Here is a 25,185-nt window from a genome sequence, read left to right on the forward strand (position 1 = left end):
GCGGGCGGCCCTGCAGGCTGGGGACCGGTGTCAGCGCCGCAGCCGCCCCTCCCCCACCCGGCTCCCCCCCACCCCGCCCCCCCACCCCCACCCCACCCCACCCCCACACCCCCGCGGCGGCGGCGCGAGCGGGCGGCGGCCGTGCGGTGCGGTGCAGAACGCGGCGCAGGCGGGCGCGCGGGCAGCTCGCGGGCACCCGGCCGGCCGGCGCGGGAGCGGGAAAGGGTGCGCTATGCCTTTAACGCCCGCGTACAGTAGACAGTATAGTGGAGTGTAGGGAAACTCTAGGCGGGGTTAAAGTTCAGCGCGTGGAGCGGCAAGAGCGCTGGCTGCTGCAGTTGAGCCGAGTTGGAAATGTGAACGCAAGAAGCAGGCTTGATTTTTTATTCCTCCCCCCCTCCTAGCTCTCTCCTCCTCTCTCTCCCTCTCGCACCCACACTCACGCACACCTCCAGCCCGCACACAGACGTGCACGCACCCCCCGCCGCCCGGCAGTTATGTATTCTCCGCTCTGTCTCACCCAGGTAAGCAGCTGCGGGGGCGCGGGGCGGCCGTGTGCCTCGGCGGGAGCCGTGTCTGCGCGTGTTTCTGTGTGTGCGCGCGCGTGTGCGGGGGGGGGGGCTGCAGCTTTAAGAAAGTAACTTTGTTTCCATGCGGGTGCATTCCTCCTGCTCGGCCATTTGTGTGGGCACATGGCTAATGGCGCCCTCTTATTAATGCGTTAATTAATATCGGGGCGCCGGACTGCGGAGCTCCGCCGGGGCTTGCGGGCGCCCCGCACGTGTGTCCGCGGCTGCAGCCCCTGACACGCTGCAATCTGGACTCTGGCGGCTGCGGCGCGGAGCGCGGTGCCCGCGATTCCTCCGCTCCAGGGAGGGGCGGCTGAGCCCCGCAAGCCCCGCACGCCGGCTGCACCCGGGGCGCCCTGGCTGCCGGGGTCCTCCCGCGCCGCCGCGCCCCCCGCCGACGCCCCGAACTCTTACTTTTGTTTTGTGCCAGCTTTGCGGGCCGGCCCGGGCAGCGCCCCTCGGACGCGGCGGGCGGGCAGTGCTAGCCTTAGTCCGTGGGCTGCGGAGACGCACTCCCCGCGCCGGCCCGGGACCTTGCTGTCCTTGCCTCCTGCCCGCGACCCCCAGGCGAAAGTTTCGGGGTCTGGCGAGCCCACGCCGCGGAGGCCACAGAGCCGCCAAGGCCGCGGGTCGGGCCGGGCTGGGCCGCTGCGGGCGGAGTGGGACTCCGGCTCGAGGGCGAGCGGCGGCCAGGGCCCGAGTCGGCTGCCCCGCCGCCGCCGCCGCCTAGGCAAGCCCCGGGCGGCTCAGCCAGCAGGACCCGGCAACTTTCCCTGCAGCCCCACTCGCGGCGTGGGGCCTGGTGCCCCTCCGCCTGCCCCTCCTGCCCGAGCCTCCCAGCCCATCCCTCCCGGTCGAGTCTGCACCAGCAGCAAGGAAACACTGCTATTTTGCGGCTCCGGATCTGGTCCCGTTTGAATATATTATTTATTTTCTCTGACTAAAAGGCATAAAGTCAGAGTGATTTGCGCTAATTTTTCTCTTTAAGTACGAGTCTTTATATGGCTTTAAAACATTGCACCCTGGCCAGTAATCACCTACATGAAGTTATATGCTTCCAGCACAAGGTTTCTTCACGACTCCCTCAAAACCCTGCTACCACTGTGCCTTCAATGAGTTGGAGCTAACGGTTTACCGGGAATACTTTGGAAGGCTGGACGTATCAGTAGCTTTTCCTCTCCGCTGTAGAGTCTGGATTTATTTCCCATATGACTTCCTTTCTTACTGCAGTATCTAACAGTAATAACACTGGCTATTTGATCTCAGAAGACTCTTAAATGCATCTTTTATGTGGAGATGGTCTGTTTGGGATTTAGGCCTCACATTAATAATGGATTGCAGTTGTTTTAGTTATTGTAAAAGTACCCCCCCCCCCCCGCAACTTCCAAAGTTACTATTTTAGTAACTTGTGGAAGTATGGAGTGAAAACTTCTCCAACTACTTCTGGCAGGGTTCACAATTGCATATGGATAAGATGCAAAGTGTAAGATAATTTGAATGAATTATAGTCTGCAGTGAAAGTGCTGAGATTCGAAGGCTGAAATTCTAGCTGGCAAAAGTTTGCAACACATAGAACTTGTAGATAAGACCAGCCTGCTGCAATGTCGAGAAAGACCCTCATGGACACAGCCTTGTCTTCCGAGCGAGATTTGAAAAGATAAAAGTTCTGGTCTGGGGTTGTGTATTTCAGGAGCATACCTGCGAATCCATGCAGGCCTCGGGCAGAGTCAGGTATTTAACAAAGTTAGCTTCTCTTGAGTTATTATCACGTTAAGAAAGTTTTTTTTTTTCTTTTCTTCCCCGTTCCCCCTCCTACACACTTGGCAGCTTTGATTGACGCATTCACTGGGCCTTCACACCACTAAGAGAAACGCTTATTTGGTGTAGCAGTTTGTGAAGAAAATGTACAATAAGCAGGGGATAAAGGCTCATTTGTTTTATGAGAGGGTCTTTAAAAGTTGATTTACAATTTATTTAACTTTCTGGAATATTTATAATACGTTAGAGCCAGTTTCAGAAAGAAAAACTTGGGCCGTTTATTGCTCATTTAAAAAATAAAAAGATCCAGTGAGCATGGTGATAAACGTGCTCTAACCGAAAGAGTAGGCTCAGCCTGCTTGTGTGCACTTTGAAGGGCTTTGCCTTGAGACTGGCAGGCCTCTTCTTTTGATTGAGGATGCGCCTATCACAACCAACTCATGGACCTGCCTAAATACTGACAGTTCAGCAGAAATTTATGAGTAAACCTTTCAAAGGAAAAAAAAAGTGGTTTCCAGCACTACCACTATTCTGTGGCTCTTAAACTTGGCCTGTTTTCAAACAGATCCACATTTTAGATGCTGGTTCAGAGTAATGCGGCGTTGAAGCAGGTCCACAGGTTTATTTTTTTACTGGTGGTCTGTAACATTCTCACCAGCTATTTATGTAAAATATTACTTTTTTCTCTTCAATAATTTTAAAATATGACACAGTTTATGGTGTTTTGTTCAGCAATATGATATATGAGGACATACTCCCCACCCCCCTGAATCATTTATGCTTTCCTTGGACATTTCCTGTAATTTTTTTCTTTTTTAAAAAGTTTGGATTTTGGGGGAGATATTTCTGTTAATAAGTTGTCTAAGTATAATTGTCATGTGAGTAAACTTACATAAAATGCTGTGTTCTTTTATTTGCATCCTAGGAACCTTTTGGGCATAATATATTGTAAATGCCTCTGATGCAAAACTGGGGACATAGACTGCCCATGATGACCAGCTGACCTTATTCTCAGATTTTTTTTTTTTTTTTATGAAGAGATGTTATGGGCATTTGGTTGGCAGGTGAACGCAATGCTTCTGAGCGTGAGCTGGTACAGTTTGCAGTTTTTAAGAAGTATTTTGGGAGTATCTTTGGGCTAATAGCCACAAATGTTTATTTAACGTGTTTATTATCGTTAATAAGGTAAAGCCTTAACACATATCTGTGCTGTATTATTGGGAGCTATTTGCATTATAAAATGGAGCTGAGTCTTCAAAATGAAAGCCTCCTTTTGGAGAAGGCTCACTGTGTAGTTTAAGGTCGACTTGAGGAATTCTTTCCATATTGCCAGAGTCATGGTCTCTAGTATATCCTGTATACATCTGGATGTCAGTCAATATGAAATACATAAAGTTTATGTGTTTTAGAACATTTCAAGGATGAGCTCAGAATTTAGTAATGTTTAAAGCTTTGTGGTTTGGCATGCACCTTAGCGGATAAACTGCGACTTTTCTTCCAAAGGAAGAAAGATTCTCAAACATCACACAGTTTAGAAATGCTAATGGTTTATGGTAAAGAATAATATAATTCTTGTATTTTGTTCTTTTTTTCCCAACCTGAAGAATGCACACATGTTAAACAAAGCTCACTACTACTACTTTTTTTTTTTCATCCTTATTTTGAAAAAGACCAAGTTTCAAAAATGAACTTGAGCCATGGAGCCTAAAATGTGTGCAGAAAGAAGGAAAAGGCCAATTATTATAACAATTAAATATTCATTATATTATTACACACTTACTTTAAAGAACCCTGCTATGTGTAATGTTTACAGACTTGGTTAAAATTTGTAAAAATAATTAACAGGTTAAACTATGAAAATATATTACCTACAGCTTATATTTGAATGTTTAAAATTTTAGTAATTTTTTTTAGGAGTAGTACTGCTCCTGGTATTACAGTTTCTTGTATCTCAATGATGTATATATGCAGATTGCTATAACAAACATAAAAAATATATTTTATATTTGTCCACCTTAACTCTTTTTAAGAAGTCACCAAATGTTCCTCTAGTTTCCTTATCTTCATTTATTTGAAAGTAAATAAATTATCTCGAGGGGCATTTGTGGCAGAAAGCTGTTATTTAAAATTGCTGTGTTCTGGTCAGTCAAGAGTTGGGTGTTCTCTCTGAGCATCTGTGAACGTTACTGTTGTAACTTTTTTTTTTCATTTTTATACTTGAATTTTCCAGCCAGCATCAATATAAAAGTCGTGTATTTTTAAAGAAAATCATGTAGCAAAATATTCAAATGTTTTAAATTCAATTTTCTCTTCAAACTATCTGATTTTTTAAAGAACTCTGTAAAGGTTTTCCTTGAGTCTACTCTTTGGTGATGGGAAAAAAACTGAAATATTATCTTTTAAAAAATGAGGCGATGTGTTTTGTAGGGCTGGTTGCTTCTGAGGGCTTCCCACAGTCCTATCAGCACACTAAATGTGCTCAGTTGCGAGAGTACTGTCATGGTGAGGCACCCTGTTTACTCCCGAGCATGGAGATTTGCTTTGTTTGGTGCCCCCCCCCCTTTTTGTTCTCTTCCCATATTTAGTGATGATCTCTTGAGCATGGGTCTTTTATTTTAGCCAAATGAATGAATACTAGATCTTCCCTTCTTTTCTGTAGAGACCTGACATATTTTTTTTCTAATTTTTTTGTAAATTATCTGTAACTGTAATATTCAGAAACATAATTAAGATATTACTAAAATACGTGAGCTGCAGATCAGAGCCTACATGGACTCTTCAGAGGGGAAGCCTTTGTTTTCATTGACGGTAGGGATGGGTCTTACTCCTAGATGACCATAAACGTTGACTGGCACCCGAGCATTTAGGATTTGCCAATCTGGCGGCCAGGCCCTGGCTGTACTACAAATGGTGAGGTCAAGGCTGGGACAAAATTAGATATGGCCTCCTTGAAATAGGGCTAAAAGTATATATTTTTATAAAGGTTTAGATGCACTGTGCTTGCTGAGGAAAGGATCTGGGAAGTAGGCCGCACAACAGAATGCACCCAAATGTTTAAAAAGGCTTAGTAACTTTCTTCTTTCAGATTATAGGCAATGGTGCCGATAGTAGATTCCCCTTCCCCTGGTTGCCCTGAGGGATTTTAAGTATGGTTTTAAAGGTAATGTAATACTTGGACCACATTTCATCTGAAATGAGGTATTTCTTTAGGGCAAGTCCCAGAGGCGACTTGTCTCATTTTGTGTTGGTCGTATTCGTATTTTTGTCTCTATTCTCTTCCATAGGATGAGTTTCATCCTTTCATTGAAGCACTTCTGCCCCATGTCCGCGCCTTCGCCTACACATGGTTCAACCTGCAGGCCCGAAAGCGGAAATACTTCAAAAAACATGAGAAGCGCATGTCGAAAGAAGAGGAGAGGGCCGTGAAGGATGAACTGCTAAGCGAGAAGCCCGAGGTCAAGCAGAAGTGGGCTTCCCGACTTCTGGCCAAGTTACGGAAAGATATCCGACCCGAGTACCGAGAGGATTTTGTTCTTACAGTTACAGGGAAAAAACCTCCATGCTGTGTTCTTTCCAACCCTGATCAGAAAGGCAAGATGCGGAGAATTGACTGCCTCCGCCAGGCAGATAAAGTATGGAGGTTGGACCTCGTCATGGTGATCTTGTTCAAAGGTATTCCGCTGGAAAGTACTGATGGCGAGCGCCTTGTAAAGAGTCCACAGTGCTCTAATCCAGGGCTCTGTGTCCAGCCCCATCACATAGGGGTTTCTGTAAAGGAACTCGATTTATATTTGGCATACTTTGTACATGCAGCAGGTAAGTGTGCTGGGAAGAACTCCTTCCGCTTTCTTGTGTGTGTCTCTTCTGATGGCCTCTGTGACCGCTGAACCATTCCCGACCTCCGCATATCACAAACCTAGGGCATCTGGCCAGTGAGGTGTCAGAGGTAAACCAGAGTTTAAAACAGCTTGAATAACCTGCTGCCCCTGTCTGAGGTGCCACCCTCATTCAGGTATAAAAGCAAAGCTCTCAGAATTCCCACTCAGGTCACATATGGTAAGTAAGGCTGTCAGAGGTCTTGGGAATCAATGGATGAAACATTGTGGTCACATTTTTTTTCAAGTCATGATAAGAGACTCATGATGACCCTCGTAATCAAGAGTAGGTTTTAAACTGGATTGTGATCTTATTAAAATACATTTAGGTTGTTGTTAGCTGCTTTTCTGTTGGGACTGTTTTCAACCTTCTGAGGCCTCTTGCAACCCCTGCCAAGTAAGAAGTTGGAGGTAAGGTTACTATCAAAATGCTGGTCGCTTATGAAAGAAGGCTAATCACATTAATATACAGGCTTAGCAGCTTCGTATGTTGGAACTCTCAGTGTTCTTTCAAATGGCTGAGGGAAACCAATCAACTCAATTCTAAGCAAGTGACAGAGGGGTTAATATTAAATGTGACCAGCTGGCATAGCCTGTCTGAATGCCTTGAGAAATCGCTATCGGTAATTGATCCATCGATCTATGTTGATTTGTACGAGATTCACTTATTGATTTTGAGACATGTCTTTTCCGGAGCATGCTTCAGAATTTGGAAGAGCGTTTCAGGAGTCAACTGTTGCGAGCTGGGCGAAATGGTGCAGCTTCACTTTGTTCTTTTCGTCTTGTTTTAGACAAAGGCTCATTGTGTTACGTGAAGGCTCAGGTCTTGTGTAACTTGTTGACTTTTTATATGTACATATCAGTCTTGCTAGATTGCCTTCATGGCAGTTGCTTAAGCCAGATGGGAGAAAGAAAGTTGTGGAATCCAATCAGTGATTCATTTTAGGGGCGCTCTTTGTCTCTCTGTCTCTGTCTCTCTCTGTGGGTCTCTGCCCCTGTTTTTCTCTCTTTATCGTGACTACACATACACACCCAGACACACACTCCCCCCCCTCCCCATAATGAAAAGAAAAAGCTACCACCTGCAAAGTCAGCACTATTTTGCAAAAGATTCTGAAAATTGTAAAAAAATAAATTAACTTTCAAGGAAATCGGCTAACATTCCACTCTCTCTCTCTCTTTTTTTCCAATGTATGATTTAGAAAGAGAACTTTCGTTACCCATCTGTCCTTACTTAAGAAACTGGAGAAATTGACTTTGCAAGCATGTCACATCATCATTTGTGTTGTGTTGGCAGGGTCTAGATGTGTATTTCAGAGGATGTGCTCGGAAAACGTTTCAAATATTTGGGCTTTTGAAAATGTATGCTTGTTCATAAGGCATGCCTGTTGCTTTAGCCAGTTCTAGGCAGCAGAACTTCTAAACAGGAACAAGTGGCCTTTCCTTAACCCTCCTTAACCTTGCTGCTCATTTTTCTTGTCTATATAAAAGCAAAGGTAAAGGTTTTTGGTCTTTTTTCCCCATTATTTGTATGTGCTAAGTGCCTGAGGGTGCAAAGGTTACAGATGTTCCCAGCGCTTTCTTAGCATATTCTTTACATTGGGTGTTTAGCTTTACCTGCTTAAGAAAAGACTGGATTAATAATAGTGAATGTTCTAATTGGGCAACTTAGGAACTTGATGCCAACAATTTATGTAGCATGTGTGTGTGTGTGTGTGTGTGCTTCCTACAGAAAAGAACTAAATGGAAATGTCTGTGAAGTTTCTGTCAGTGTGAGTAAGACCCACTCTGGGCTTTTAAGTTAAGCATTTCTCTGAGAATCGCAGGGAAACTATCTTTAAAGACATTTAAGAGTCTCGCTCTTGCCATTCTCCAGTTCGCCTTTCTCTGTTGGTGGGTCATTACTGTGCCGATACTTCCCTAAGCTAACCCAGTTGCTTAGCTGGTACAATGCCTGAAGGGAGGATGCTGCTGTAATGCCATTTGGGAGGTTGCTTAGGAAGGTTCGCATTCTTACAGCTTATGAAAGATTTATTGACAGCTACATGGATCAGACTTCCTTCGGTTTGGTGCTCCTCACGTATCCCAGAATCCCTCCTGAATACCAGCCAAATGCCTGGCCATTGGTTTCCAGAGCACCACAGTAATGGCTGCCCATGTGCCGGCAACAGGGGCCTTGCAAAAAGAAACTAGTAAAGGCCTTTCATCAGAATATATTTCAAATCTGACTTAAGACATTCTGAGATCTCTTATTTGTAGAAGAGAAGCTGCCAATGAGGTAGATTGGTCAACCTATGTACAGCTGCCTTGACGGGCATCTGTTACAATGCTGAAGATTTGTAAACACTAAACAATGTTTTTAACCTCCTTAAAAGTTTTGAGAACTTGCCAGTACTGGCAAGAAGCAGAGACTCTGAAGCGCACTGCCCAATCTATGCCAAAACCATTGTGGCCTTTGTACCTGTAATGCATTTTTATTTTCATTTCTTTGAAAATGTTCTTTTTCCCTTCCAGAATGCCTCCTCTCCTCTACATAGCCACCAAATTGAGATTTTTTTTTCCTTTTAAAATATGCACATTGATTATAACTTCATGCCCTGGCTGTTTTTTTTTTTTTTTAAATTTTTTAAAATGTTGGTGAAAACATTAAAATGTGAATACTGGAAGCAAATGCATAACCAAATATTTGTTAAAAGCGGAGGTGATTTTTTTTTTCTTAAGGCTTAGAGATGATAAAAGCCAACACGTTGACTAAATCCCTAAATCTGGTGGTATTAGAACTGTGTGACTTTTGTGGCAGATATACAGTAAGAAGTCGAGTGAAAGCAAGTGATTTCATGAGCCCGAGACTTTCATCTTGTTCAGTCTATAAAATAACAAAACCATTTTATGTCTTTAATTTGGTCTCTGTTTGCATTGTCTTTCCCATGTATCGTATGACGACTTGGTGGTATTATGGCATCATGGCAAGTGGTTTTCTTTGTGGGCGTGTAACAGTAAAGCTAATTTATGACCAGCCTTTACCAGATGATCTGTATCAGAATCTACAATATACCCGGCACGTGGCAAGGTCACAATTTAAGTTGTTAAGGTCATAACCTTAGCCACCAGGCATTTGACCTTTTAGATAAAGTTAACCTTTGTTCATTAGTAGGCACTCAACCGAGAACTTTCTGGAGAGTTTTTTCTTTCTTTCCTTCCTTCCTTCCTTTCTCTCTCTCTTTCTTTTCGTTTTTGAAGCTGTTCCTATATAACTCTGGAAATGTAATCGTATTCTGTTGAGTTAGTTAAATTTTGCTTAGAGGTTAGAGTTTTAAACGGATTTCTTTCGCCGACAGAGGCAGATCACTTTATTTATGACATAAAGAGGTAACCACTGTTTATGTCTGATGCTACCTGATGTGGGGTAGAGAAGCAGCTCTGAGGTAGTCTTTACAGTCAAACAAATGGAATTATGTTTACTTTGACAGACGCCCTTACTAATTGGTGGGCGGCAGTGACCCAAAGCTGAAGCCCACAGAGCCACTGTCACTTTCTAAAGGTGGGGACGTTTCTAAGATTGCAAGTATATTTTAGCTCTCTTGAAAATCCACTTGGAAAGATTAAGTGTCCGAAATTGTCAGCAAATTCCTTCAACTGCTAATTAGCCAACGACAAAGGGACCAATGGTGGTGGAGGTACGTGTGAGTTTTAAGGTGGAAAGTGAACATTTCTGCGGTAGAACCTTTCAGTACAGTGGCTACTGGTTGGTTGTTATGTTTCCGCCTTCACAGGAAGAGCTCTTTGAATGTCCCAGCAGCTTGGTACCCATCCTGTAACCTGCAGGACAGGATTACTCATCACCTCAACCCCTGTACAGAATTGTTCCTCTGCTTCTGCTCTCAGTAACACTCATTTTAAGTTGGAACTATGCTAGTCGGCCTGTGATGAGCCATGTGCTTCCATGTCAGCCAAAAGAGGAGCTATTCCCATTCAGGTGCGTGTTGGTTTTAGTTTGGCCTCGTGACTGCCATTCCTTCATCTAGTACTAGAGAAAACCATGCTATGCAGATAGACCAGATGGTTATGTTGACAGACTGAGAATTCACTTCCTACTGCTTGAGAGCAGGTGTAAGATGGGGAGTGCCTGTGAGTGTGTGCTTTGTGTGCATGTGTGCACACCCAGGCTGTACCCAGAGTGCTCCTTAAGCAGTAGCAATGATTTCAGTAGTATTCAAAAGATGCTATTTTAAGTGTGGAATAATTACACATAAGGTTATAGTGCATAGAAAATAATTTTAAACATTAAAAACAAGTCATATTATTTTGTTATATTTTATGATTCTATGTCAGATTAATTTTTACAATGCACTGTCTTTTAGGTGACTTAGCACATTTGCTAGAGGGGGTCTGCATTTCTAACATATTCAGCATGTTCTGCTGGCAAGTATATGTGTATATGTGATGTGAATATGTGTTTATATCCAAGACTAAGGCTGTACATATATAATTAAACTTCTTAAGAAGCTTAACTCCCTGCAGAAACTTGTGCACATAGTTTCTGTGATTTGTGATGATAGAGTATGTTTGAAAATGAAGGGATAAGACTAATTAATATATGGTGATACTTAAAATTAAGAGAGACTTGTCTTGTATCCCAAAGTCCAATCCTGACCTTAAGCCAAATTCGTGGCAATTTTTTTTATGAATACATTGTAAATTATTGATACATGTGTACAGTTTTATCTCTTAATTACATAAAGGTAGTTTTAGCAACTAGCAAACTTGAGATTAAATATGACTTTTAGAGCTTTAAGTGGGCTCTGCAGTAACCTGAGAATAGTAACAATATCCTTTTCCTTGAATGTAGTAACAAAATCCAATGCTTAGGACATAGTAAAAAAGATGGAAGTTCAAAGGCAGCGCTTGCACAGGAACAGGGAGCAAAGTTGGTTGGGAGGAAGCCTTTGAATGGAGGTCAGCTTGTTTATGGCTAAGAGGTTTGACTGTGTTGGTTAGAAAGTTTCCCAATGCTATTGGCATGGTTTGCTTGTCTTCCTTCCCACCCTGTGATGAATAGCATTAATTTAAACCTATTTAAGGCTAGTGTGGGAGAAACCACAGCTTTTGTTGTGGTCAGTGCTGTACACAGTAGGACTGGGTTAGGGCCTGGAGCTGCTTCCAGAGGATACAGAACAGCCTGTCGGGTTTTTACATCTCTCACAGAAGCAACCGCTCCCAAGTGTCAATATAGCTTGTGGAAACAACACTGAGGATGACGAGGGAAGGGAAAAAATGCAAATATGCTAAACTCTAATTTTGTACCATTCCTTCAGTAATTTCTCTATCATTATTTAGAGGTGAGAACTTACATTTAAAAATATTTTAAATTGTAAACCCTTGTGGGATGGGGGAGAAGAAAAGGAAGGCAGGTGGAGGAGGAGAAGTACGATAAACAGGCATGCATTGTTGAGGGAAATGTGAAACCATAGACTGAATTGCAAGTGCATGCACTCTGAAGGAGTTTTGGCCTATGCAGCCATGGTAAAGGATCTCAGGCAGGGGATGTCAAGTGGAGAAGTCTATCATGCATAACGCTACTTTTTTTTCTTTTGTATAATTAATTTGAGACAAAACTGCTACTTGTAGCTTCAGAAGGTTCAGTTCAAAACTTCAGAAAGCAATGTTTTCAAAGACTTCTTCTGGAGTTTAAGCTTCCAGTTAGGGTCTCTAGGAGTCAGAACGTGGCAAGGATACTCTAGACATGCTTCTGGTGTCTGCTGGTTTGCATCATGTAACTCACAGTGCGGGCTGGCCACTTTCAGGATCTCTCTCTCTCTCTCTCTCTCTCTCTCTCTCTCTCTCTCTCTCTCTCTCTGATGTAATGGCAGCCCACACATTATAGATCCAGACTCTGATGTCTCGGAGCTCGACAGGATTTTCTCACTTCTACTTAAATAGAAGTGACGTTTCCCCTTTTGTCCCCCACACCCCATATTGGAGAATGCATTCATTTTTTGTTATGGTTACTGCAGTGTTTTAGTTAATGGCATTAGTCCTCCCAACACTGTTCTAGTTAAATAAACATGGGTTTGGAGGCAGAGTGATAAGTCCGGCAAATGGTAAAGGCAGCAACTCTACAGCAGAAAACATGCTTGCTGTTCTGTTTGCAAAAGAAACTACAGAAGACACACACACAAAGGAAAGAAGCCCTCTGGTCTATGTGCCTTGCCACTTTTTGGTCTTCTTTGAACTGTGTAACACGTTGCTAACCCAGCAATGATTAGGAAGGCCATGGTGACTATGCATTGGAGTAAAATTACTTGAACATCTTTGAGAAGTTTACATTGACTTTTACATCTTTTTATATCTTTCAAACACCTAACCTGGTGATAGATCTTTGCAACCCACATCAACTGGGAGTACAGGTACGGAGCCCAAAGGAAAGGGACAGCTTGGCATGTCTGAGCCACAGCCGACACTGTACCGAGTTCACTATACTCAGCTTGCTCTTTTGAACTTCATTTTATTTTTCCAGTGCTGCGCATCCCCACATTGCTAGGCTAGCGGCCTACCTCAGACTATTCCCGACACTCCACTCGCTCTTTCTTTTCTTTTCCTTCCCTCCTTCTTTCACCCTTTAACTCTTTCCTCACACTGGTATCCTAAGTAACAAAACTCACAAGAGCAGCCTGCAGAGTGACATCCAGGCAGGCCTGCTGAGTCAAAAATTATTGTTTTAAAAGCCATCTAAACCCACCTTAGACCATCTCATAGCTTGTGTTTTTGCAACAGGCTCCATTTAAGCAGTGTCACACAGCAGGACCGTCAAAAGCTAAACCTTTTCGTGGGGATAATTTCCTCAACAGTTCAAGTCTTAGCCATAGAAGAGACGAAGTTGGTTAGGAGAAAAATGGTCTCCTGTCAGAGTTAGGGTCAAAATTCTGGAGTGACTTATTAAGAAATAAGTCTCTTTTAGAATGGTGATGTGAATACATGTATTTTTAAACAGGTTTAAAATAATTTTTTAAAAGATACATTTAGATTAATGAGTTCTAGATACTTTCAGATGACATTGAATATTAAACCAAATATTACCTAAAAATTAAATTTAACACATATATGAAAATTTGACATGCTTATATATGTACAGGGAATAATATTTTAAACCTCTAATGATTTAATTTTAAAATTAAAAAAATTGTTTTGCTTTGAAATTTGCCTCTGGTTTTATGTCAATAATATAAAAGAAAGCAAAAATCATGTTCCATAAGAGGAACTTTATTACTTTAATTTTTAAAAATTAAAATAGAAAAATACAAAAACAGATGATTGATTTTAATGCCCTTATTTTAATTTTTGAAATTTATACAAGTTTTTTTTTTTTTTCAGGCTCAGAGAACACTTTTTTTTTTTTTTTTTTTTTTTTTTTGAGACAGGTTTCTCTGTGTAGCCCTGGCTATCCTGGAACTCATTCTGTAGACCCAGGGATTAAAGGCATGTAATGCCATGCCCAGCCAAGATTAGCTCTTAATGGCTGTAGTGTAAAACCTAAAACCCACACAATGCGAATTTTACCACTGTAAATAGAATAAAAAGACCAACCACTACAATTTAAAACACATTGGGGTTTTTTTGAACGTATTAATTCTTCTAAGGTGTATTTAAATCAGCTACTGACTTGAACTTTTATTAAATAAAACAGAAATATCACTTATTTACCTATGAGACAGGGTCTCACTGTGTAGCCCCGACTGCCCTAGGATTTATTGATTTAGGCAAGGCTGAAGGCACAGAGATCTGCCTGCCTCTGACTCCCAAGTGGTGGGATTAAAAGTATGTGTCATCATGCCTATCTTGAAATACTCTATAAATTAAAAAGATAATTACTAGGCTGGGTATGGAAAAATCACTCCTGTTATCTCTGCATTCTTTAGGCTGAGGCAGGAGGTTTGCTAGCTTGGGCAATAGAACTAGGTCCTCTCTTAAAAGGTCAAGAAAGAGAGGAGGGGGTTATTTTAAAAATTCTGTGAAACTGAAGCACTTGCCATGCTAGGCTGCTGTTCTTGATGCTGTTGTCTGGGCGACTTTATTCTGTTCTTGCTAGCCCAGGACTGGGTAGCATATTACATCATGCTATTGTAGAAAGTATCTACAGTAAGTCACACAGCTTGTTCTGGATGGGAATATTCACATATTCCCAGGGAAATGGTATTTGCTGGCAAATAACAAGGACAGTAGAATTACAGTGTCAGCATTTACTGTCTTTTCAAAATCAGAGACAAATTTCTTAATATCATAAATTTGTAGCCATCTCACCTATGTTGATGTGTGGGTGTCTTTTCCTGCTGGAGGCATTTATAATTATGTATATTTTAATCTTAAAGGGATTACTTACCTAAGTTTAAGCTCCTGCACAGAGTGATTATTGTACATGCAGGATTCTATAGTGTCACTCTCAGATCTTCTATTGACATGCAAAGAAGCTGACATAAAAGCCTTAGGGTGACAAACTCTCACCAAGTTTTAGGAAAGTGTTTATTGCAGAAGAAGCCAGTTTAAAAGAGGGACATAGACAGGACAGATGAGCTGAAGTGACCTGGTGCCCTTCTCTATGCCACTGTGGAACATTCTAAATGAGTGTGGGGTAGGATCCCATCAAAGCTTGCTATAGAATATAAGGTATGGTGTGTCTGCATGTTATCTCTGCAGCTCCCTATTGCACCATTGTGAGGGTTCTGTTATACTAGCACATCAGCATTAAACATCACAGATATCCTTTATGCTGATGCTTTTGTTTGTTTGTGTTTTGTTTCTTTTTATTTATTTGTTTTGTTTTTGGTTTGGGGGGTTTGGTTTTGTTTTAATTTTTTAAATTTATATTTATTTATTTATTTATTTATTTATTTATTTATTTATTTATTTATTTATTTATTTATTTGAGACAAGGTTTCCTTGTGCTGTCCTGGAACTGGCTGTATAGACTAGGCTAGCCTGGAACTGGCTGTATAGACTAGGCTAGCCTGGAACTGGCTGTATAGACTAGGTTAGCCTGGAACTGGCTGTGTAGACTAGGCTAGCCTGGAACTGGCTGTATAGACTAGGCTAGCCTGGAACTGGCTGTATAGACTAGGCTAGCCTGGAACTGGCTGTGTAGACTAGGCTAGTCTGGAACTGGCTGTGTAGACTAGGCTAGCCTGGAACTCAGATCAGCCTGTCTCAGCCTCCTGAATACTAGGACTGAGCACTTGGTCATCATGTCTGTCATATGCTAATGGGTTTCATTTCTAATAGTATGTTTTTAAGATTTTTGAAATGATGGACTCAAGAGTATGTTTGCAATATTATCTTATTTAAGATTAAAGTGTGTGCCAAGAAGGACTCTAGGTGAGAATCTGGCCGCCAAGTCGCTTGCATGAACAATGCTTGTGTCTTTGTAGGACTGTGACAAGGACTTTTGGTGGGTGTGTATCCTATAAGATTAGTGAGTTCCTGAAATTGCTGCTGGATTCATTTAGTCAGTGGTCTCCCTTCTCTTTTTGTAAATGGTAAAGAGGTTTCTGTTTTCTATCGTAGTTCCCATGCTGTGCCATGTGTGTCTGTAAGCAAAAACAGTCATTGTGGGGCTTTTATGACCTATCAATAAGTGACAAGGATTTTTTGTTAGAATTTATTCTTAATGTACCTTTGAAAATAACTACCATCACCCTTCTGAATCAAAAGTATAGCACTCTGGGCTGGCGAGTTAGCTCAAAGTCTGGTGACATGTGTTTGATTCCTGAAACATTCATGGAGAACTTAACTCCACAAAGTTGTCCCCTGACCTCCACACCTCCACACCTGTACCACAGCAATGTGCTCCCCCATGTCATGCTTGCTCTCTCTCTCTCTCTCTCTGTCTCTCTTTCTCTCTCTCTCTCTCACACACACACACAAATAGCATATTGAAAACAATTACCATGTTTACATTTTTAATGAATTTTTTTGATGTTTTAAAATTTTTATCTCTCTAGAGCTTCAATAAAATGAGGTAGGGGTAAAAATTTTAAAAGTATAACATCTTGCCAAGTTCAGAATACATATTATGTGTAAGGTTATATATAATATATATACACACATATGTTTTTTGTGAGAAATTTTTTTGGCTGAAATGTTACAGTGAAAGACATAATTGTTCTAAAGATGTGTGTCTCACAGAAAAGACGAAAACCACCCAAAGTGGATAAATGGCATGCTTTGTCCTTATGCCACCTACATTTTTAAACTACTGTGACTGATTTCTCTAGAAAGGTCAGAGGTTTCAAACAAAAGCTTTGTGATTCTTCAAAGGGAGACATTTTGAGTTTTTCTCTGTGGAGACTGGCTGTGCCTAGCTTTGGCTTCATTTCCAGTTGTGCTTGGGAGGTGACTGGGTACAGAGTGACAAGGGAGTACCGCAGGTCCTTAGCCAGCTGACTTGTGGGGCAGGCAGAGGGTAGAGGGCCGGATGACTCCACCTGGGCGCTCTTACGCGGTCCCTTAGTTTACAGGCGAGCTCACAGGCTTTCTCTTGTTTTGCTGTAGAGCCTTCCTTTACAGACTCAAAACACGGGACAGCCAGAGAGGTTTGTGTATTTGGGTACCATGGCGTGGTGAAGTTTCAGCCATCGTGGATACGGGTTTCTTTGATTTTTACATGAACTTGTTTGTCTTTACTTTGTTTCGTTTCTGACTTCCAGTCTGGGTGAGTTGTTCTTGTTGTGTGTTTGTTGGAGGATAGATGTGCTCAGGAGACTGTGACTGCCCTTGTCAGGCAACAGGGACAGAACACACTCAAGTCTGATGATTAGGAAAGAAGAGAGCCGGCATTTAAGCCAAGTCTCTCAGATCCCATGCTTGTGTTCCTTAGATGCGGTATCTACCTAGTATTTTCATATGTATTATCTTACTGGCGCTCCACTTAACCTTAACATCTGAGTTGAAGAGTTCTTATAAGTGCCTGTATATAGTAGGAAGCAGGTTGAGGAACTAGGCCCCGGTATGATGGTTAGTCGATTGCTCTTCTGGATCTTCTTTTTATCTCAGAGATATCGACAACACATCAAGTTCTAAGCTCTGCTTCTGAATTTATCGTAGTACAAACAAACAAACAAACAAACAAAAACAAGAAATGTTCTCCAGGACTCTCAAGATAATCTTGAAATCCATTGTTTATTTAAAAGCTTAAAAATGTAGTAAGAAACCACCCAGAATGTTGTCTGTGTTTGTATTAATTTTGTTTTCTTACCTTGAAGAAAGTTCGGAGGCCTGGGCCTTTATTTCATAGGCAGAAAACCGAAGCTCTTGCTTCCCAGAAGCTGTGTGATGGAAGATTCTGTATGAGTCACACAGCAGCTGCATCCCAGGGATGCTCTGGCTGATACTGGCTAGTGAGGTCAGTTTGGCTGCCTCTCTTGACAGATTTTACCATGGCGCTGGCCATTGAGTCATCAAACATCAGTTCTTACGGTCTCTGCATGGTACTAGGTTCCCAAGATAGAAGAACATACCATGCAACAACTTTCTTAGGTATAATTTCTTCAGATATTAAGATTTCAAATATTTTGATAATTTTACACTAGGGTCTTCCTAATTAATAGACTGTGTGGAGTCTTTAAACATTTGTAGAACCAGTTGTTTTAATTTTTAAAAAAAAATTGTGTGTACATGTCTATGTTTGCATGATGGGGATGTAGGGGGAGGGTGCATGCTATGGTATGTTTGTGTATATACCTGTGTGTGTGTATGTGTGTGTGTGTATATGTGCATGTGTGTGTGTGGAGAGAGAGAGCGCGCGAGAAGGAGAGAGAAAGGGAGGGAGAGGGAGAGAGAGAAGTAGAGAGAGGGGAAGAGAAAGAGAGAGAGGGAGAGAGAGAAGGAGAGATAGAGGGGGAAGAGAGAGAGAGGGAGGGAGAGAGAGGGAGAGAGAGAAAAAAACTTTGTGGAATCACTTTGCTCTTTCCACCTTTATGTGGGTTCCAGGCGAGGAGCTCCGCTCCCCTGGTTTGCCTGCTTAGCACCATTAGGAACGGAGCTGTCTCACTGGCCCCTGTGTTGTTTTTTTTTTAAAAATAAAATAAATGCTGCACATTGAGATTTGTAACATTTGACTGTATTTCTATTATGTGTTCAAGAATCTTTTGTGTCAGAAATGTCTGTGTAAATGTTCCGAAAGAGGGCCCAAGCTTTCTGTTTCTTAGAAGCTGACCGCTATGATGTTTTCTCTAGAGCAAGCCACTGAACAGTGAGACATAGACAGACAGACAGACTTCCTCCCCCCCCCTCTCTGACATCTTCCTTGTAATGATGAAGTGTGAAACAAATAGAGTTACAGAAAAACAAAACACCGGGAGAACTAGAGTGGAAAACAGAAAGGAAGGGAAGCCTTGGAGAGCAAGCTGTGGGGAATTCATTTGGCAGTTGGTGGAGGTCCCTAACACACAGCCAGATTTCAGTGGTGCCGCTTCCTACAATCCGAATTCTGCTCCCTCTCTGAAAGTCAGCAATGGCAGGACTTGCACACTGATGAGGGTCTGAGGTTGCCAGGGGTCTGGATCTGCTTTGCCTTTCCTTTCCGATAAAAGATGGCAGGTGCAGGTTGCATTGCGTTTGCATAGAGAGCACCCAGGGCTGCTGTGACCAGTGTGGTAATGGGGTGGCTGGAGGGTCTATAGGAGCATGTGTAGACAGTGGTCAGAAATAGGAGAAAGGTTCCAGGTCTCATATATGAGGTAACAAAAGAAGAGCATAAATCTGCTGGTCCCAATAGCATATGCTGGGGTTTGTTTTTCTCTATTTTATTTGCTTGTTGTTTAATCTGAAAGTGAAATCTGTTTCTACCACCACCCCGGTGTGCGCGTCTCTCTGTACCAATCATAGAACAAATAATTTGTCCTACAATTAAGCTCAAAACTCAGAAAATGCAGCGCATACAGTTACAGAATGGCACGGGATTGTCATAGAAACTTGTCCCGAGCACTGTAAATAAAAATGGGTGGGGATTAGTCTCAGGAGCATGTGGGACGTCATGAAACTCAAGACGAAGCTCTTTGTTTAACAGTCAGCAAGAGAAGTGAAGCAAACTTGATACAGTCCATGGGATGTTAGCAGTTCAGATCCTCCAGGGAAAAGAAAACCACATCGCCTTCGGATTAGATAACCTGTATATACAAATGACAGAGTGTGCCTGATGGTTTTAGAAATATTTTGTATATCCTTTACTTAAGAGTTATCTTATTCCCAAATAATGAAAGTTTTTAAAATTTCAAAATCTGTCTTTGCCCTTAATCTTTAGAATCTTACTCTTTGTCTCTCACCCCACTTGTTTTTGTTTGTTTATTTTGTTTGTAATGCTGGAAAGTATTACAGTTTCATTGCTTGTCTCCTATCTCATCTCACATAATACCAGTAACAGTGGATAGTGATAGACAATCTTTCCTAATGTCCTAACATTATGTATTTCTAAATATGTATAGTCAAGTTGGAACTGAGTTTGTAATAATGCCATTAACACCATTTCTGGTTTTAGAGTCTTTACGAAGGACATTGTTTCAGAGTATTATTCTCTTTCAAAAGCTCCGCCCAACATCTGGAAAAAGCATAGCTTGTCTTAGAAATTGGAGTTAATCCCCATCTGCATATTCCCACCAGGATGATATTTCAGTAACCAAAGGATCTTTGATTCTTTGAACTTCAGGAGGGAGGAGTTGGGGTTGGAGAGCATTTTAGGACTTAAGGAACTCAGTGTTGAGGACTGGCTTGGACATGAGACAAGACCCCCTTTAACGATGCTGTTACTATGTAGTTCATTTGTAAGCAGGATAACAGATACAGCATTTAAATTCTGCTAACTGGAATTTGACCAATTCAGCTGAGTAAGGTGGGTAAAATGACCTTTCAGAGTTAACTATTGAACCCAGCTCTCCTTGAAATCAGAGAAGTCATATGGGGAAACAGGAATAAAGATTCTGTGTATGGAGCACCCAGGGCCTCCCTGCTTTCCTTCCTGCCTGCTGCAGGCTTCTACCCATGAAATTTCAATTGCAACGTATGCATGCATGTTTTGTTTCTTATGTCCTAGCCCACTTTTTACTTGGCTAACGTTATTAATACTCGGCTGTATTCTTATCTCCTCAAGGAAGCGTTCTTTTCATCCCCACTTGAGCTGAGGATCCTTTGCAGTGTATCCCTGACATCCACAAGCACTATGTTAATACTCCAGGATCACATCCCGTGTCATGATAAAACTGTCTTCCAAACTGGGCTGTGCGTTCTTTCTGGGCAGGGCCAGGCTTGTGTCGTTTTGGATTTCCCCATGTAGGACAGCAGAGGACCTGGCACTGAGTGTGTATACCACAGCATCTTTCTTCACCTGGTTGAATTATGACCAAGAGGAGAATTTGGGTGGAGCAGCATGAAATTGAGATATTTATTATCAGAATTTTAAAAGTGGTAGTGAGGGTTGGGGATGCAGCTCAGTGCTTGCTCAGCAAACTCGGGGTTAGAAAGTACTGTAGAAATAAATAAATAAACCGGGCGGTGGTGGCGCACGCCTTTAATCCCAGCACTCAGGAGGCAGAGGCAGGCGGATTTCTGAGTTCGAGGCCAGCCTGGTCTACAAAGTGAGTTCCAGGACAGCCAGGGCTACACAGAGAAACCCTGTCTCGAAAAAACAAAACAAAACAAAACAAAAAACCAACAAAATAAATAAATAAGTAAATAGATAGATTAGATAGATAGATAAATAAATAAATAAATAAAAGTATTTGGTATCTGGATGAGAATTGTTTTTCTCTTCTCATCCATGTAAATCAATAGCTGTTCCTTCACCTAAACCTAGTTTCATAATAGCCCAAAGGAGTTACTGATGTGTGAATAATTATGATTCTGAATTTAAAGATCAGAATTCTTTATTAAAAATTATTCAGGCAATTAAAAAAAATTCTCATGATCCTGTTCTCAACTTCGATTTGAGCCTTTTGACTTTGAAAAGATACTGTGTCGTGGGATGGAGTCATGTATGTTGTAGCAGCTCAGCTGTGAGGAGAGCCCCTCTTCAGCATCAGGTGTTTACTCACAACCCACTGTGTGTGAAGTGCACTTGAGAGGCAGGGGGTGAGATAAAGACTCTAGGCTACAGAATGTCTAGGGTGTATATTTATTAAAAATGGAGCATTTCCCCTTAAACTGCTCAGTCAACAGGTTCTTGTTGGTGTTGATTCATATTTTGCCTTGGTGTGTAGGAAAAGGTCTGTGGATCTCTCCTGATCTCTAGTGAGCATTTGCAGGTTCCTGCATTTTGGGAGGGTATATTTAGTTATCCAAAGTTGGGAGATGCCACAGGCAGCAATACACAAGTTAAGGGTCACAATCAAGCTGTTAGGTCATATGCATAGGGCTGAGCTCTTACATTTCCCGTCTGAAATCTAAAGCTTTTCTCTCATTAAAACTATTAAAACAATTTCATTAACTCCAAAATGCACAGATGTGTGTGTATCCTCTTGGTTTAATTGAGGGCCTGTTGATTATCGGTAACATAAACTTCTAGAAGGGAAACAGTAACCAACCCAAGATTCTCTGACACACACATTCATGATTTCACTCCATAGCAACTCATATTAAACCCACTGCAGAATAGACTTCCCCAGGAAGTGTTTCTGTCTTACCTGCTTTTTATTCAAAAGCTCCTCCTGGTTTCAGCACAGGACAATGGAAATATTTTGTCAGAATACTGCCTTTTTCGTTTTGAAGATAGAGCCTTAAAAATAATGAGAAGCAAAGTTTGGTATATGAAAGTTAAAGTTATTTTACGACTTTGAGAGATATTTGCTCTCAGAAAATTCTAAGACCAGGTTCTAAGAATTGAACCTCCTTCCTTGGTGGTCAGTCACACACAGTGTGGTAACAAAGAAAGAAGGGAGCGGGCGTTTCCTCTTAGATTTTAATTTCTCCTCAGAGGTGCGTGGAAGGGCTTATTCCTGTGAGTATACACCATTCAAAGTGTATCTTTTAATTCCATGTTTTTCTGTGAAGTGTGCAATTCTGGGGAAGGGGATAATCCACTTGCTTACAAGGTAATAATCTTGAGAAAAACAATTATTTGTTTAGGTACAGATTTTCATAAGACAATTTTAAAACTATCTTGAAATGTCAGGAAAAAGAGCGCCTAATCAGTCATCGAAGGAAACTTTTAGTTCTTAAAATTTAGTCAAAATTATGTTTTACACTTAGACTTTGAATTAGGAGACATGCTAACTTGTTCTTATTCCTTCAAGTGTATTGGTTGGCGGCATATTACGTACTGGAATCGCACCACTGGGGAAAATGGTTCCTTGTCTCTTGGTGTGGCTGACAGAGGCTTGGCCTTCCTTGTCTCCTCAGCCCTTTTGTTTGCAGTTGCTGGCAGGCTGTCTCAGGTGTGAGGAGGATGCTTAGGGGAACAGGCATTCTCCCTGGTAGACAGTGACTCTCTATTGGCCCCTGTAATGCTTATCAGTGTAATGCTACCTCGCCTCCTCATTCCTTCATTCTCCAGTCTGAGACACTAGGATCCCCTTCGTCCTGGTCAAGTGTGGATTTGCACACTGCACTACTTCTGCTTCTCCATAAATGATTGTTGGCGAATGTAGATCTTTGAAAGGAAGCCCATCCCTATGCCCACGCAGAGCCTCTGCGCTGAAGGGCTGACTGGGTTTGTGGTGACAAAGGAGACACCTCACGAGCAGGATTCGTTTGACCACCACATGCTATTCATGTCCTGTTAAGCAGAAACATTTTTGAACATGTTTAGAGAGTCTCACTTCTATAACTAGATTTTTTTCCTTTGAGATTATATCTCTGTGCTTCCCAGGCTGCCCTGGGAATCCTGGGCTCAAGGGATCTCTCTGTTGCAGCCTGGAGGACAGCTGAGAGTGTGGACACAGGATATCCCACTGTTGTTATTTATACAGATTACTGTTGGGCTATTACTTCATCCCTCTTCTGTCAGACCACAAAACTTTGTTGATTTCTTCCTACCCTTCATACATATAGGAAGATATAACATGTATAATGTGTTTTATGTATATATATACATGAATATAGACACACATGTAACAAATAAACATAGACTGCCCAACGTTTTCTGCAGGCCTTGTTCATCTTTTCTTGCCCCCCTTCATAAAGATACAAGTTTATTTGGAACTAAACCTGAGAGTGTAAAGTGGGCTATTTAAAGACGGGGTGGATTACCTGTTTCTCTCTGACCTGGCTGAGGTTACCACTTCCATCTCTGTACCCTTGTTGGCACGGGGAGCTTTGATTGGATTTGACATATAATTATTTCAAGTCAGGCACGGAGGAATGAATGAACTCTTTTTTTTTTTTTTCTAACCTGACTCTTACTACATTTCTTTGAGCATAAAAGGATAGAATTACTTAAAACACTCAAAAATAGAAATCTGAATCTCAGTGCGCTTTCTTTAGGCCTTGTTTCTGGGAAGTTCCAGGCACACCATTATGACAAATATTTTCATTTTAATACACATTACTAATTTTAGTTATTACTTATTTGGGGATATGTAGGTCACAGTAGAGTGAAGTCCTGTGGATCTGCCCCTCCCAAGATAGGATCAGAACCTGTGCCTTCTATTCATTCACTTCCCCATCGTCTTGTCTCAGAACTCTGAAAAACCCACCCATTGATCTGAATTTTGCATTTGTAATTGCCTTCCTCTAAAAATAGATGTTTTGTTACCTATCTATATGCTAAATATATTGTTTAAGTTTACCTGTTTTAAGTTTTATAAATTAGATAGATAGAAAGTATACACAAACAGTTATACCAAAGCGCCTTTCTTCTCCTCAAAATTGTTTTTAGTGTTGCTGCCTATGCTGTAGTACATTGCTGTATAATATTCCATTGTGTAATGGAATTATAAATTCTTTCCACTTACTTAGGATCCATGCCAATTGTGCCTAGGAGTAGAACTGGTTGGTCACAAGGCAGGTAAATGTTAAGACTTTTTTTAAAAGAGTGATATATATCATAACTAGTTGTACACATTTGTACTCTTCAACAGGAGTCGGACATCAAAGGCTGTGCTGATCTCTGCATTTTCTCTCGTATCCATCATCATTAGATTTTGCTTTTTTCCTGACTAGAGGCTGTGCAACATTCCTCTCTGTGATTGCCTGCATTTCTAATTTGATTAACGATAAGACTGAGTTCTTGTATTTGTGGGAACATGTTCCCTTCCTTATCTGTGAAGTATGTGTTCTTACCCTTTGATCATGTTCTGCTTTGCTGTCTGTTTTTCTGCTGTGCAGAAGCCCACTAGCCCTGGGTTCTAACTAACTAGCCCTGAGTTGCAAAGACTTCCTCACAATGTGTGCCTTGCCTTCTGCTTTCTTCAAATTACCTTTGCTGAGCAAAATACCAAAATTTTAATCAAGGGAAGCTTTTGAATCATTTGTATCTTGTTAAAGACGATCTTGGTTCCACATTGAGTCATGTGTGGTATTTTCTATATACACTTGTGTTCATCATATTCAAATGTATATTGCACTGGAGTTTATTTTGTAGCTTGTGTGAGGTAGGACCTGTTCTCATCGCCACCCCCCAATGAATAAGCAGTTCATAATGCACCATTTATGAGATAGTGTTTCTGATGCTCAGATGCCCTTTGATGCCACGCTTGGAACTCACATAGCTTCAACATGCATGCGGCATGTCTCCCAAATTATCTACTCTGTCCTGATTCATCTGTTCTGTTTTATTGCCACAGTGCTTCAGTTATGAGGCACTTGCATCAAGTCTTGCCTGGCAATAAGGCAAATCCACATTTCTGCTTTTAACACATGCCTCTCACTGTCCTCAACCCTCTATGGCTCTATTATAGGATCATCTGGGCAGGTTTCAAGAAAGATCCTATTGGGACTCTGCTCAGATGTAGTTTAACTTTATAGGTGAGGGAAACTGATATTAAAACACACACACACACACACAC

At 41.6% G+C, this 25,185-nt stretch overlaps 1 protein-coding gene across 9 annotated transcripts in view; it reads left to right on the forward strand.

Annotated features, from left to right (window-relative positions):
• Nfia (nuclear factor I/A) overlaps positions 1-25,185 on the forward strand; it is a 540,811-nt gene that overhangs the window by 199,405 nt on the left and 316,221 nt on the right. For 5 of the 9 annotated variants that reach the window (XM_006502841.4, XM_006502844.4, NM_001122952.1 and 2 more), the window contains one exon: positions 5,612-6,143. In XM_006502841.4, coding sequence (XP_006502904.1) covers positions 5,612-6,143 — 532 coding nt within the window. Of the gene's footprint in view, positions 1-110; positions 525-5,611; positions 6,144-25,185 lie in introns of those variants that run through there. The other 4 variants (XM_006502843.3, XM_006502845.3, NM_010905.3 and 1 more) reach the window with 2 other exon arrangements.

The sequence above is a fragment of the Mus musculus genome, chromosome 4 (assembly GCF_000001635.26).
Source record: "Mus musculus strain C57BL/6J chromosome 4, GRCm38.p6 C57BL/6J".
Lineage (NCBI taxonomy): Eukaryota > Metazoa > Chordata > Mammalia > Rodentia > Muridae > Mus > Mus musculus.